Source organism: Mastacembelus armatus, chromosome 4 (genome assembly GCF_900324485.2).
Source record: "Mastacembelus armatus chromosome 4, fMasArm1.2, whole genome shotgun sequence".
NCBI classification, from domain to species: Eukaryota; Metazoa; Chordata; class Actinopteri; order Synbranchiformes; family Mastacembelidae; genus Mastacembelus; species Mastacembelus armatus.
Window position 1 is genome coordinate 11,932,634 of NC_046636.1, and position 15,396 is coordinate 11,948,029.

The 15,396-nt window shown below is 38.5% G+C and overlaps 1 protein-coding gene across 1 annotated transcript; it reads left to right on the plus strand.

Annotated features, from left to right (window-relative positions):
- The first annotated feature begins 866 nt into the window (after nt 1–866).
- rpl36 (ribosomal protein L36) lies at nt 867–5,656 on the plus strand. The gene is made up of 4 exons (XM_026323823.1): nt 867–932; nt 2,889–2,983; nt 4,361–4,495; nt 5,531–5,656. Exons 2-4 carry the CDS (start codon nt 2,891–2,893, stop codon nt 5,618–5,620), a joined length of 318 nt encoding a protein of 105 aa, XP_026179608.1. The 5' UTR covers nt 867–932; nt 2,889–2,890; the 3' UTR covers nt 5,621–5,656.
- Nucleotides 5,657–15,396: the final 9,740 nt, after the last annotated feature.

Sequence of the window (15,396 nt, forward strand, 5' to 3'; positions counted from 1 at the left end):
CACTCACTCGTTAGTTACTTATAGGGCTTTTCCACTACCACTCTACTCAACTCCACTCAGTTTTTTAGATTTTCCATCAGGGAATAGTACCTGGTAACAGGTACTTTTTTAGTACCTACTCTGCCAAGGTTCCAAGCCAGTCGAGCTGACTAAAATGTCACGTCAACAGACTGTGGGCCACTAATTTAGGGAGTGACGTCCAACCACGTACGACAATGGTCCGACACAAGAATAAAAAACCCACCATTTTTAAAAGCTGATAACAGCGATCGTTTTCTTTTCCAATTTTATAGTCTTTGGCGAGACAAATGGCTAACACTACTCACAAAAGAATATCGCATATAAAGGACGTCGCGGCAATTTTGCGCCGCCGTGCTATGACGACCCAGCCTACGCTGAGGTGGTACTTAATTGTAATAGAAAATGACCAAAACCAAGTCGAGTCAAGTAGAGGAGAGTACTGTATAATAAAAGTGGCACTAGCTAGCAATTTTAAAAAATAGTTTTGCAATAAACTATTATTGTGAAAATAAGCATAATGAAATCATATATCCTAATAATGACCTGAATTCTAATGATGTGGTGCATTATTTTAAAATTTAGAGGTCATATTATAAAATTGTGTGGATATATTTAAATAATGTGTATTTTTATTAAACTTATTAGTTATTTCACAAATGTCTTAATTATTTATTTAATTTTTAACACATATGGGGTTCCAATTTTCCTAACCATGCTTTACATTTTATTATTAGGCTAGTGTTGGAAGCATTTCTAGATGTTAAAGACATACGAAGTCAAATAATAACATCCAGGCCGGTGAGGGGCGCTGGCCTGCTCCCCTCGCAGAAATATGTTCCGGGTCACGCGTTGAATTGGTCGGCACGTTCAGTGAACAGTCCTTCCGGTTTGACCGCCATCACAGACGGCAGGTAGGAATTCAATCTTCACAACTTTCACGTAAAATCCACATTTAATCCTAGCCATCCTTTTTTCTTTTCTGAAAAGAATGAATCTATCACAATATATGGACTCTACGTAACATCTGCGTTCAATATGAAATAACATGAAACAAAAATAAAACTTGGATTGTTCGGTCAGTGCACTCCTTCGAGGCCTAATTAACTCCTTCGTTTGAGTTAACGGCTCTGAAAAATAGATTTTTGTTCAGTAATGTTAAATTATGCAGCAATGATCTGCCACATGCCGTACAAAACGACGCTCTCGGCGTTAACTGGGTTGGCTGGTTATACTGGCAGACTGGTTGGATTGGCGATGGAAAATGAAGCAGAATGGGGCGGTTATAGTTCGGGATTGTTGCATTTCCTCAATAAATCGCTTAGAAAAGATTTATATAAAGTTTAATTCGTGCACCCTAGAATTAATTATAGGCTAATTTCATAGTCTACTAATACTCCGCACGTAGACAAATGCTGTCCAATTAACTAACCAATGTATTTTTAGCCATGTATCAAACTAAAATGAAACGGTGGCCAAACAAATATTGTAAATTTAACTTAGCCCTATTGTTATAAAGCAAATTCTACCAAAATTAAATTAATTGTGGCGCCCCCCCCCCCCCCAAAAAACAAACTGTGGAACTGGAACTGTCTACTCCTACCAAAAAATTGGAATTTTAAATGCAAACATCAGCAATGTAATGTGGTAAAACAATGAACTAATTGTTTCATTAAACAAAATTGGCCATTAAAATATCTATTACATTGTAAAGATCTGAAGATCTGACTTCAGAGGGTAAAAATCAATTCTTCTGTAATGTTACATGTTATAGGGAATCTACCTTCATAAAGCACATGCTGTCTGTACTGGAGTTAGAGCAAAATGGATAGTAGAGGAGAAGACCCGAGCAGGCTTTTGTGGTAGAGGGGGAAAAAAGATTAGTCAGGAAAGAAATAGTATTCCTAGAAAAAAATGCTCCAGATATTTTGTTAGACTAGGCCTTAGAGGCCTTGATCCATCTGAACAAAAAAAAAAGTATTCTCTCCTGATTTCATAAGGGTTCAGCCTCTAGACTCACAACAACCAGCCTCTCACTAAACATGAAATTAAGGTAGTCTTGTAGTGAAAGTAAGTAGTAACAGTGCAGTTCATGTTAATTTGTCATCTGCCATTGGCCAAAGTTTTGTAGAGTTTGATGGCAGTGGGGATTAAGGATCTTAATGTATCGTTCAGTCCTGCAGCACAGTGAGGTGAGTCGTCCACCGCAGCTGCTTCTCTGGTCCATCAGGATGCTGTGATAGATACTTAATTCTTCCCCCATGGATGCTTGTCCTGCAGCTCTTTTTTTTATACAGAAATTTCACTATATACAATAAAGGCACATAAAGGTGATGAGTGTATTCCAGAATGGCCTCTACCTTTTTTCTGTGTGCATCTCTCCACCACAGCATCCTTTGTCACTAAACTAGCTTTTTCATCAGTTTGTCCAGCCTCCTTGCATCTTTGTGCCTTATGCAGCCTCCTATGCTAGCCCCCCAAAACAAAGTTTTATTTTAAAATTATGAATGGCATACAGCCCTCTAAAGAATTTGGTTGGCACCTGTAGTTCCATCTCTCATTGATCCTGTATCAAGAAATAATGTTATTTTTGGTTTAAATCTCTCCAACAAAAATAGTTTGCTGTAGTGCAAATTTATGCTTTGTTAAATTTTTATCTCCAAAAAACTAAAGTCTTGAAGATTTCTCCTGTATTTACTTAAGAGATTTTATGAATGGCATTGTGACCCTATGATACTGTCTAGGGTTGTGCTGCTGTCAAAATACATATTGGAGAAGGGGATGTGACAGTCTCACTTTCCATCTGGCCCTGCAGGCAAAAAAAAAAAAGTTATATACTTGAACTAATGTTTGTGTATTTTGTTTTGCAGACATGCCTATTCGCTACCCAATGACCGTTGGCCTCAATAAAGGTCATCCAATCACCAAAAATGTAACTGCTCCTAAACATAGCCGTCGACGTGGGGTAAGTACCCATAGTCTCAGGTTCATTGTAAACAGGCATTGTTTTGGTAATGACAAAATGAAATCCAAACTTTACATAATCATCTTTTAAGCTTGGTCAATGCAGATATTAAAAAATAAAAAACAAGTGGTTATTTAATTTTTGCTTTAAAATATAAAAATTGAAATACAAGCCATTTCTCTATTTTGTAGGTCTAAAGGGGGATAAATGAAATTAAAAAACTGTTTTGATTTCCTTTCTCTATGTGGCATAATAAAATACACAGTAATGAAGAGGCAAAAACTAAATTTCATTTCCACAGACCAGATGTTGTAATTTTTTCTTCTTTCTGGCTGGAGCATTGTCACCCCCTGTTGTTCTTTAATTAGAATGGTTCCCGCATCTGTGACATCACTGTAGTTTCTGCAGACACTTCCAGTTTTTGTTTGACGGTAACTGTGGAGGCCATGGAGCAATACGCCATTTTTCAAAACAATAACTGGAAAAACTTGTATCTTAATGTTAATAAAAGTAATTACAGAAGTGTCTGTAGAAACTACAGTGATGTCACAGATGCGAGAACTATTGTAGTTGAAGAACAACAGCAGGGGGCAACAATCAGACATACACTGATTTATTTCTATTTTACCTGTCTATAGCGACAATGCTCTGGCCGAAAAAAAGAATAAATGACAATAATCCGGTCTCTGGATATGAAAAAATGGCGGTTTTTCTGTTTTTGCCTCTTCGTTATTTAGTTATACTACATAGAGAAAGGAAATCAAAACAGTTTTTAAATTTCATTTATCCCCTTTGGACCCATGTAAAAGAGGGTTGGGTTTTTTTTTTTTTTATATATCGGCTTTTGAACGTAAAATCCAATGACCAAAAGATACACGGACCCTCCTTTATGACCTTTATAACTTTATACTTTCAGCATTAATAGATTACTTTCCATGTATCCTCTGTACCAATTTTTTTTTTTTTTTTTTAAATCAGTAAAATATACATTTAGGAATATTTTCCCATTGAACTGTGATCCACTCTCAAAAAATAACTGTAGCTTCTACAAGAGTGTTGTTGAAATTTGAACAAAATGAAGTTTAAAACTGATGTAATAAAGAAAATACTCTGATGTACACTATATATAGGTGTGATAAGAAAAATCCATCTGTGAAACTATTTTTGACAAAAATTAAATATCCATGATATGTATATCAAATAAGATGAGTCTTTCCCACAATTAACATCCTGTAAATATGCTACTGGCATTTCCAATTATGTCTATGTTGTCCAGAATTTGTAGTATGAAAAGTTTAAACTGAATCAGTACTTTAGTTTAAAAAAAAAAAATCAGGTTTAAACTTGTTCTTAATATACGTTTTCTTTGTTGTGCAGCGTCTGACCAAACACAGCAAGTTTGTTCGAGACATGATCCGCGAAGTGTGTGGTTTCGCTCCGTACGAGAGGCGAGCCATGGAGCTGCTGAAGGTGTCAAAAGATAAGAGAGCACTCAAGTTTATCAAGAAAAGGGTGAGTTTGTATTTCTGTTGAGAGCTTAACTGTATAGACCAATGTGTAAATATAAACTGCTTATTAGCCTTTGTCATGTTTCCCCACTAATGTATGTCATGTATTTAATAAATGTTTATTCAGGGTGTCCGCGGATCCTTTAAAAGTCTTAAATTCCATATTATAAAACTAAGGCCTTAATTAGCATTAAAATGTCTTAAATTCACGTTTCAAAGGTCTTAAAATGAAATCTAACAGACCCCATAAAGAAGATTTTATTTTCATCTTGAAATCAATTTGAAATCCTTTCGCGTATTTGTTACACAGAACGAAATAGGCGGAACCAACTAAAACACGCGTTTGAGTGGAGTTCATTTAACGCATGCTTTCCGGCAGCTGCGTGAACCGTGGGAAAGTTTGTCTTTTTTTTAGTCTTTTACCATGGGTAAATGTAAATTTAATGACAATTGGTTACGAAACCCTAATTTTGCGCCGTGGTTAAGTCCAGTTAGTGGCAACGTGTTCGAGGTCCGGTGCAGGCTGTGCAAAAAAATGTAAAACTCGGAACAATGGGTAGGAAAGCTTTGGAGACCCACATGCGGTGTGAATAAGACAAAGCGGCTGTGGAAACCTGTCGGAAAACACCTGGCATTTTATTTTTGTTTTACTCAATAAATCAAACGGTGTGTAAACAGTTTATATCAATAAACAGTGTGTTATGGTAATTGGTTGTATTGTGGGATGTTTTATTTTATTTCTACAAAATTGGTCTTAAATTTCAATCTGCGTGGTATTAAAAAGGTCTTAAAAAGTCTTAAATCTAGCTCTTAGAAACCTGCAGATACCCTGTTATTAGGTTTTTTGCATGCCCCCTCAGCAGAAACAAACATTGCTTCCAAAAGTGTGACACTAAAATTCAGTATTGGTACAGTGAAACTTACTACTGGTCTTCAGTTATCCCTGTATTCATCTCATTTATGGTGACTTCTGGTTTACGTTTTGGTCTAATTGAGTTAGTCTGATGTTAACTTGTGATGTGTGTTGTTTCTTCCCCAGATTGGCACTCACATTCGGGCCAAGAGAAAGAGAGAGGAGCTGAGCAATGTACTTGCTGCAATGAGAAAGGCTGCTGCCAAAAAGGAATAAACTGCCACTTAATAAAAAAATTTCTAAACTTTAAAATGTCTTCTGTTTTATCAAAATTCACCAGGGCTGGTTGTAATGATACATGACCAGCATATACATCAATCCCGGACTTGACTTTGTTCTCCATGCTATATATCAGAACCCTTTAGAACAGACTTCATGAAGCTCGGCCTTCTGTGACTGAGCTGAGGGAAAAACCCAAGCTCATTAAACTAACTGCACAGATGAAGCACATTATACTTTATACTGTGTTACTATATACCTTACAGGTGGTTTTAAAAAGCTTCGCGCTTCTTTGCTTCAAAACGTTTCAAAGCTCATTGGCTCATAGTCTTTCAGTGTGTGTCATTGGCTCATGGCGTTTCAATGCATTCTGAGCCAATGACAGCTTGACAGGTTTGACAGATTTGTGTGGTTTGGTGCCATACCAGGTATATAACATGCATCATTCTGCTTCAAAATGGGGTTGTGAGGAGATAGAGATTTGGAGAGTGAGAGTATTTTGGCAAGTTTCATGGCGAGTCCCACCAATAAGCAACGTTCTTAAGTTTGAGGTCTGAACTTTTATTGCTGTCATGGGATTGAAACAGTGCCAGTGCTTCATTCGTGCTCTTTAGAGGTTGCTATGGCTTCAGTTGTCCACCAGATGTCACCGTCACTGAAGTCTCGAAGCTTTGAATCTTTTTCGGCACAATTGTTAGGAAAGCCTCAGTGCTTCATGAGGCTTCACTTGCCCACCACTACATTCAACATTTATGGGTATTAGCTATATTATATTTCACAATTCGTTTTTTGTAAAGAAGGAACTCAGAACAAAATATAAATTTTGGAATTTTAAGTAAAGAAAAGAAACTTGAAAATGTCCTTAATGTGATAATTTTGGGTAAATTCTTTATTCACAAATGTATTTTTTTTGACAAGAAAATCATCCTTAATTTTCATGAGGAACTTTATGAATTTTATTTTATTAAATTTTCATTTGATTTTTTTTTTTTGTCTTTTGTACACAGCCTGTTCTGGCCCTTTCATAAGCTGTTAAATGTTATTTTTGTTTCCACCTTTGCTGTAAATTTGACAATTTACTAATAAATTGGAAAAAAAAAACATCTATGGCTACAAGGATAAAGGCAACAATATCAGTCTTGTTAGCCAAGTTGAAGATCCGCTCTATCTTGTATTGACTACTGGCTAGTATCAAAACGGCTGGCTGAAATATCAAAGGCAGATATTTTATCCACCCCACTTACTGATCATAAGGAAATACATATTATAATATTCAACCCAGAAAACCCCAGAGCTGCCTTTTGGAAACTTAAAAATTAAATGTTAAATCATGATTATATTGTCAATGAACTCAAATCTCTGATAAAACTATTGGGAAAAAGCAATCCATTCATCCATTTTCTATACCCGGATCTTAGATCCAGAAAGAAGTGGCTGGAAAATGGGAATCAGGACTCCACTTACTTTTTCATATTGGAAGAAAGTCGCTCTAACCTCAACTGTATACATAAACTAAAAATCAGTGGTAAGGTGAACCAAGAACCTAGTGTAATTGCCTCCGTTTTCTACAAAAATCTGTATTGTTCTTATGATACATCTGCTGCCCAGTTCTTTGACTCCCTACCTCTCTACTGTAAAATAAATAATGAAGGTTTATTTTGTGCTCACCCAATCTTGCTAAAGGAAATTTCTACAATAATACATCTGAAACCTAATAAATCACCAGAAATTGATGGATTTAGTTTTTACTAAGAATTCTACAAATTATTTTCAGAAGAGTGGACCCCCTTCCTTTTACAGGTCTATGCAGAAAGTCTTCTATTAGGTACCCTACCTCCAACACTTACTCCAGGCCTCGTTACTTTGGTCCCCAAGCTCAAAAAAGACACTCACCTGTTAGATAATTGGTGCTTTATTGCTTTCCTTAATAATGATTATGCAATTCTTGCTCTAGATCTAGCTAAAGAAAGTCAGACAATATCATACATGAAACTGAGTTTGGTTTTATGAAAGACAGCCATATTTCTAATAACATCAGCCACATTCTGGATATTACTCAAAACTAAGTAAAGAGGACAGCTTTATTGTATTTCTAGATTTCAAAAAAGCTTTTCATTCAATAGAATATAAGTTTCTTTATATAGCTGTAGAAAAGTTTGGCTTTGGCCCTTTCTTTATCAAAGCTATTCAAACTCTATATGCCAATGATAATAGTGCTATTAAGTTGAAAAATGGAGCAACCCTAAGATTTTGCTTACAACGTGGAATTAGACAGGGGGTGCCCTGTTTCCCCATACTTTTTTCTTCTAGCTGGCCTGCTTCTTTCCACCCTTCTCAATGCTAGCTCTGTACAGGGTATTAATATTGCATACAGGTGTGTTTTGATAAGCTAACTAGCAGATGATACTACCCTATTCTTACGTAATGCAAAACAAATCCCCATAGCTATTGACATTATCCACATTTTGGACAAAAGCTTTTGGGCTACATTTAAATATTAACAAATATGAACTTTTTTCAATTAAAAATTGTGCCCTTATAACTATAAGTAATATTCCAGTGAAAGAAAAAGTTGCTTACTTAGGAATAACCATCACAAAAAATGACACAAACATATCCTTAGACGATCATTGTCCAGTTATTGAAAGGGCTAGTAAAAGGTTAAATTGCTGGCTGCATGTTCTTGACTGAGGGGAAGGATTCTCCTGTCTAAACCTGGAGGAATCTCAAGTTTGATATGTCTGCTTCTCCCCTATATGTTGACAAGGCCATGTGTAATACCATTGATCATATGTTGTTTAATTTTTTTATAAGATACACTATATCCGAAATCTGTTGTGTTGAGCTCACAGGAGAATGGTGGTCTGACTTTTCTTGACTCTTCTACTGTATAATACCTTGAAGGTCAGTTGGATCATAAATCAGATTTAATGTGAGAGAAAGAATATTTCATCACCGATCCAACCCAGCAAATAAAAGTACGGACCAACAGCGAAGCGGCAGAGACACAGACAAGTAACATATCTGGGTCATACCCCAGAAGGAAAGACACTGTCACAAAAAAGAATTGCTGAAATTCTAAATGTTCCTAAGCCAATTACAAAAAAAACAAATGAGTTTTCTTGGCATGACATCATTTTGCAGGCAGTGAATCCTGAACTATTTGCTGTATGAAGCTCCCCTGTCTGCTATGGTGCATGGTAAACAACTCTCTGCACATGACAAAATCATGTGGACTCCTGAAAAAGAAAAGGCCTTTCTGAATTTAAAGGCAGCACTCACTGTAGCTCCCACACTGGGTCTGCCTAATCCTAACTTAACCTTCACTCAGTTTGTCGACCAGAAGGACAGTTACATGACTTCTGCGTTATGCCAACCTCAGAGCGGCAAACTACGACCTGTTGCTTATATCTCGTCCAAGCTGGATCCATGCTGCCACATGCTGTTGCACACATATTACACACACAGAAAACTGCACACTTCTCAACACAGCGCTGGTTAAGATATCACACTGTTTTGCTTGAAATGTCTAACATCACTGTTAAAAGGTGTAATGTGTTAAACCCTGCAACACTTCTTTCCACAGAAAATGATGGAGATGCTCATAACAGCACTGAGGTGTTGGAAACCATCTGTACTCCCAGACCTGATCTTGCAAACACACCAATCTTGAATGCAGAGATGGAGTTATTTGTTCATGGCTCTGCTCAAAACAGGCAAAAATCAAGTAGGGTTTGCAGTTGTAAAAAAACATAGAGAGGCAAATTGCATCTCTAGTGGCAAATTGCTTTCTCATCTGTCTGCACAGGCTGCTGAACTAGTTGCTCTAACTGAAGCCTGTAAATTGGCCAAAGATAAAACAGTAAACATTTACACTGACTTACGTTATGCTTTTGGTGTTGTCCATGATTATGGTTGTCTGTGGAGACAGAGGGGCTTCCTCACATCAGCTGGAACACCCATTGCGCATCATGCTCTTGTTGCAGCTCTGTTAGATGTCATCCTGTTGCCTAAACAAATCTCAGTTATGAAATGTGAAGCTCATACTAACAAAAAGGATCCCATTTCTACAGGAATCTCAACAGCAGCCACCGCTGCAAAAGCTGCAGCCACGACGGGTCAGATGTTTCACCTCACTCAACTTTCTCTTTCACAGGAATTCAACCTACAGGCTGACTTGTCAACCATGCAGTCAATAGAAAGTATATCAGAAAAAAAATTGTGGAGAAACTCTGGCGCAAAATTACAAAAAGGGATATGGCTTGGCCCAGACAACAAACCTTGTTTACCTGTACCTTATTTCCATCTCAATGCAAACCTTGCTCATGGTAAAGATCATGCATCCAAAGGATATGTACATATGTTAATACCCACTGGTACACCAGGAGTTTGTCAACATATGCAGCTGAGTACTTTTGTACTATTGTTTATCATTATTATTGTATAATCTGTGCAGCACATAATGCCTCTGGTGCCATTAGAATGCCACTGCAAAGACATCCCCCACCTGATGGCCCTTTTCAACATTGGATGATTGATTTCATTGAACTGTCAACATGCCAGAATAGAAAATACTTGCTTGAATATGGTATGCATGTTCAACAAGTGGGTAGAGGTTTTTTCTTCTTCCAAACAGGATGCATCCACAGTGTCAAAAGCCCTGATCAGAGTCATCATTGTATGTTGGGGTATTCCAAAAAAGATCAGCAGTGACAATGGTCCTGTGTTCACATGGGCTAAGTTTGTTTGAAATCATTTTTGGGAAACCTGCTAGTGTAGGACTTAGTCCAAACAAACAAGCTCTAATGAGTGGAAGTCATGAAGATGCAATGTTAGATTATTGTGCAAAGCTTTCAGCCTCTCTCTCAGCCCTCGGTCCACAGGTGAAAGCAGCTCTGTCTCGCCCTGCAGATATCACAATTCATGATCTCAAACCAGGTGACGACGTGCTCATCAAGGACCACCGGAGGAAACACTGGAAGCAGAGATGATTCACCAGACTACATCAGGTTCTGCTGACTACAAATACGGCAGTAAAGGTGGAGGGACATGCTTCGTGGGTCCACACCAGTCACTCTAAGAGGATTCCAATACTGGACAACAACCCCCACCCAGACATATCCCGACCGGATGAAGAAACAGCTGCTGTAGAAGACGATCAACAAGGCACAGAGAGGCAAATTTGTCACCTGAATTGTTCACCTCGGTGAGGGGGGAAAAAGGCTGATTGGGCAGAGCCCACACTTCGAGCTCCAATAAATTTCAAGACGGGTGAATGCAGGAAGGTGACTAAGGCGATATCTGGAGCCCAACGATGGAGAATCATGCACAAGTGCATCCTCTCTTCACTGTGACTTTAACAATCACGTGAATGACTTACGAATTATGGCAAGATGAGCAGATCAGTAGTTCACCACCAATACGAGACTGACAAGGAATATGACTAAACCTGAACATTTGCTCAACAGGTGCTGAAAAGACATTCCGACTACACTGACACCAGTACTTGGGGCTGGTTTGATGCTACGTTTGGAAAACGGAAAGCTTTTCTTGTTTCTTTACAATTTGTAGTCTCTCTCTCTCTCCCTCTCTCTCTCTCTCTCTTTCTCTGTACCTTCTGCAGGTGTCCCTTGTCCTGGAGCTTTATATTGCTGATGTGCAGTTACTGGCCCCACCAACCTGCTGTGTCTATTTGTGTTTATTGTTGCTGTTCTTTTCTCTCTCCTCTAATCTCGCACCCCAACCGGTCGAGAGAGATGGCCGCCCAAGCTGAGTCCAGTTCTGCTGGAGTTTTTTTCTTCCATTAAAGGGAGTTTTTCCTTGCCACTTTCGCCAAGTGCTTGCTCATAAGGGATTTGTTGGGTTTCTGTTTGGTTCTTGTAAAGTGCCTTGAGATGATTGCATTGCGATTTGGCTGAATGACAATGCCTCCCCTGTATCTCTTTATATCTCTGATTGGGAAGTTCCTTTTCATGAAGAAGACAACATCAGTGTCTAGCCTGAGCATTATTTCTGGGAAAATAATGATGAAATGTTATGAAAATCTTTGTGAATTAACATTCCTGAGAAAACATCCCGAATTTTGCTCTGCCTTGAGAAATCCTGACCATTTTTACTTTTGTTTTTTAGCTGTGGTTATCATAGAATGATAAAAGGAGGGATGTGTGAGGGAAATTTACATCTTGACAGACATCATGTCTGTCGACTCCCAGCGTGAACGTAACAGACAGTATGTCTGCTACCTTACTGTGTGACCTGTGTGAATTCAACAAAAACTTTTGACATGGCTTTGAATTTCATTAGGAAGCAGACGAAAAGTCATAGACAGGCTAATTATATTGCGTCTGCCACCAGGCCGGCATGATTTACATGTGAGTGATTCTGATGTGTAAATTAATGCTGCCGAACGGGTATAAAAGTCATTTTTTGTGTTCAGGGTCAATCAGTATTGACCGGTTCTGCAGATCGTATGCTGTGCTTGTGACTCTCCTGTTTTGCCTATTAAACTTGCCATCCTATAACCTGAGATTTGCTAGTACTAGTACATTTATTACTAGTACTTTTTGCCACGTGGCATTTATAACTTGGCCAGACCGCCTATGCTGTACTCGTTTAATATCAGACTGTTAAATGAAATTCTTGAAGGAAAACTATTTTACACTCTAAGTGTTTAAGTCTATTCATGACCTGTTTCAGTTTGGTTACTGTGCTAAGTCCCCTGACATTCTAGCTTGTAATTTTTAAGTCAGGCAACTTCTAACTTTCCATGTGACTACAACATGTATGTATAACAAACCCAGTTTGAGTGTGGCAAAGGCAGAAAATATATGTATGTAAGAACACATGCATCCCTTTTTCCCTTTCCTTTTTCAAAGTAGGGGGGAGTGGCTTGACTATGTAGACACAAGAGACGGGAAGATTAACTGATTTGTACTGTTGCACGGACTTGCGTGAGCATGACGCAAGTGTATCGGTAGAGCTGATGTGAACCAGATACAATCTGAGATGAAATCTGGATGCACTGGTACAGGTGTTTATGCATCTGTAAAAAAAACGATCAATGTAATTATTAGAGATTGTATCATATAAATCTCTACATGCATATGTTTTTTTAAGTTAAATGCCTTGCTACAAGGTTAGGTGAGATTACGTCAGGCCACATCGCATTAGCGCGTGAATGCCATTGGCTGTCACTCACAAAAAATGTGGCAGAGGCTATACAATGTAAAACCTCTACATGCACCATGTCTTTTATTATCTATTTTAAGCAGCATTTATGAAGGACCTCTTAAAAATAATTTTATTTTTTATGGTTCATTATATAGAATTATGTTCTGCTGCCTACTAAAAGTCACAGCTCTGTTGAGCCCATTGTTCCCTTAGCTCTCAGCAGTGATGACTATGAGTTTCTTTACAAATAAAATTATAACTTGAGATGATTGAATTGTGATTTGGTGCTATACAAATAAAACTGAATTGAATTGAGTTTCTATTTAAGCTTGGTGATATACAGTGGGTACGGAAAATATTCAGACCCCTTTAAATTTTTCACTCTTTGTGTCATTGCAGCCATTTGCCAAAATCAAAAAAGTTCATTTTATTTCTCATTAATGTACACTCAGCACCCCATCGTGACAGAAAAAAACAGAAATGTAGAAATTTTTGCAAATTTATTAAAAAAGAAAAACTGAAATATCACATGGTCATAAGTATTCAGACCCTTTGCAGTGACTCTCATATTTAACTCACATGCTGTCCATTTCTTCTGATCCTCCTTGAGATGATTCTGCTCCTTCATTGGAGTCCAGCTGTGTTTAATTAAACTGATTGGACTTGATTAGGAAAGGCACACACCTGTCTATATAAGACCTTACAGCTCACAGTTCATGTTAGAGCAAATGAGAACCATGAGGTCGAAGCAACTGCCCAAGGAGCTCAGAGACAGAATTGTGGCAAGGCACAGATCTGGCCGAGGTTACAAAAGAATTTCTGCAGCACTCAAGATTCCTAAGAGCACAGTGGCCTTCATAATCCTCAAATGGAAAAAGTGTGGGACGACCAGAACTCTTCCTAGACCTGGCCGTCCAGCCAAACTGAGCAATTGTGGGAGAAGAGCTTTGGTGAGAGAGGTAAAGAAGAACCCAAAGATCACTGTGGCTGAGCTCGAGAGATGCAGTAGGGAGATGGGAGAAAGTTCCACAAAGTCAACTATCACTGCAGGCGCTTTATGGCAGAGTGGCCCGACGGAAGCCTCTCCTCAGTGCATGAAAGCCCGCATAGAGTTTGTCAAAAAACACATGAAGGACTCCCAGACTATGAGAAATAAGATTCTCTGGTCTGATGAGACCAAGATTAAACTTTTTGGCGTTAATTCTAAGCGGCATGTGTGGAGAAAACCAGGCACTGTTCATCACCTGCCCAATACAATCCCTACAGTTAAACATGGTGGTGGGAGCATCATGTTGTGGGGGTGTTTTTCAGCTGCAGGGACAGGACGACTGGTTGCAATTGAAGGAAAGATGAATGTGGCCATGTACAGAGATATCCTGGAAGAAAACCTCTTCCAGAGTGCTCAGGACCTCAGACTGGGCTGAAGGTTCACCTTTCAACAGGACAATGACCCTAAGCACACAGCTAAAATAACAAAGGAGTGGCTTCGGAACAACTCTGTGACCGTTCTGGACTGGCCCAGCCAGAGCCCTGACCTAAACCCAATTGAGCATCTCTCGAGAGACCTGAAAATGGCTGTCCACCAACGTTCACCATCCAACCTGACAGAACTGGAGAGGATCTGCAAGGAGGAATGGCAGAGGATCCCCAAATCCAGGTGTGAAAAACTTGTTGCATCATTCCCAAGAAGACTCATGGCTGTACTAGCTCAAAAGGGTGCTTCTACTCAATACTGAGCACAGGGTCTGAATACTTATGACCATGTGATATTTCAGTTTTTCTTTTTTTAATAAATTTGCAAAAATTTCTACATTTCTGTTTTTTTCTGTCAAGATGGGGTGCTGAGTGTACATTAATGAGAAATAAAATGAACTTTTTTGATTTTGGCAAATGGCTGCAATGACACAAAGTGAAAAATTTAAAGGGGTCTGAATACTTTCCGTACCCACTGTAAATGTGTACTGTAACTGTACTGCAACATCAGACAGACAACAGTTAAACAGGAATTTTGTATGTTAAAAATAATAGTCTCAACACTACTTTCTAGACATTGCACCAGAGCAGCTAGCAGCAGTCTTGTAGCTCCTGAAATTTTCACTCTTAATTTTGATATATTTTTGATAACTACTGTTTTATTTCGCTTAATCACCTATGGATATTACTGTGGGTAGAAGAGTTTAGACAAGATATCACCTCTTACTACAGAGGAGCAAATGTGGAGTATATCAATTCAATTCAATTCAATTTTATTTGTATAGCGCCAAATCACAATACAAATCATCTCAAGGCACTTTACAAAAACTAAAAACCCAACAAATCACTTATGAGCAAGCACTTGGCGACACTGGAGAGGGAAAACTCCCTTTAACGGAAGAAAAAACCTCCAGCAGAACCGGGCTCAGTCTCGGCAGCCATCTGCCTCAAATGGTTGGGGTGAGTGGATAGAGAAGAGAGAAAAGAACAGCAACAATAAACAACATATCACCCTAGTCCAGCTGAGCAGAAGAGGTCTGTCTGTGAATGGCAGGCTGGTGCTAAACTAAAGGCTAAAAGATGGATATACAAACCTTTCCTACCATCCATCATCATTTGGAATGCCAAAC

Excerpts from the sequence above, each read along its gene's own strand:
- rpl36 (XM_026323823.1), top strand. The coding sequence starts at position 2,891 with ATGCCTATTCGCTACCCAATGACCGTTGGCCTCAATAAAGGTCATCCA. Across the intron at positions 2,984-4,360 it reads AACATAGCCGTCGACGTGGG|CGTCTGACCAAACACAGCAA; the intron begins GTAAGTACCCAT and ends TTTGTTGTGCAG. Across the intron at positions 4,496-5,530 it reads TCAAGTTTATCAAGAAAAGG|ATTGGCACTCACATTCGGGC; the intron begins GTGAGTTTGTAT and ends TTTCTTCCCCAG.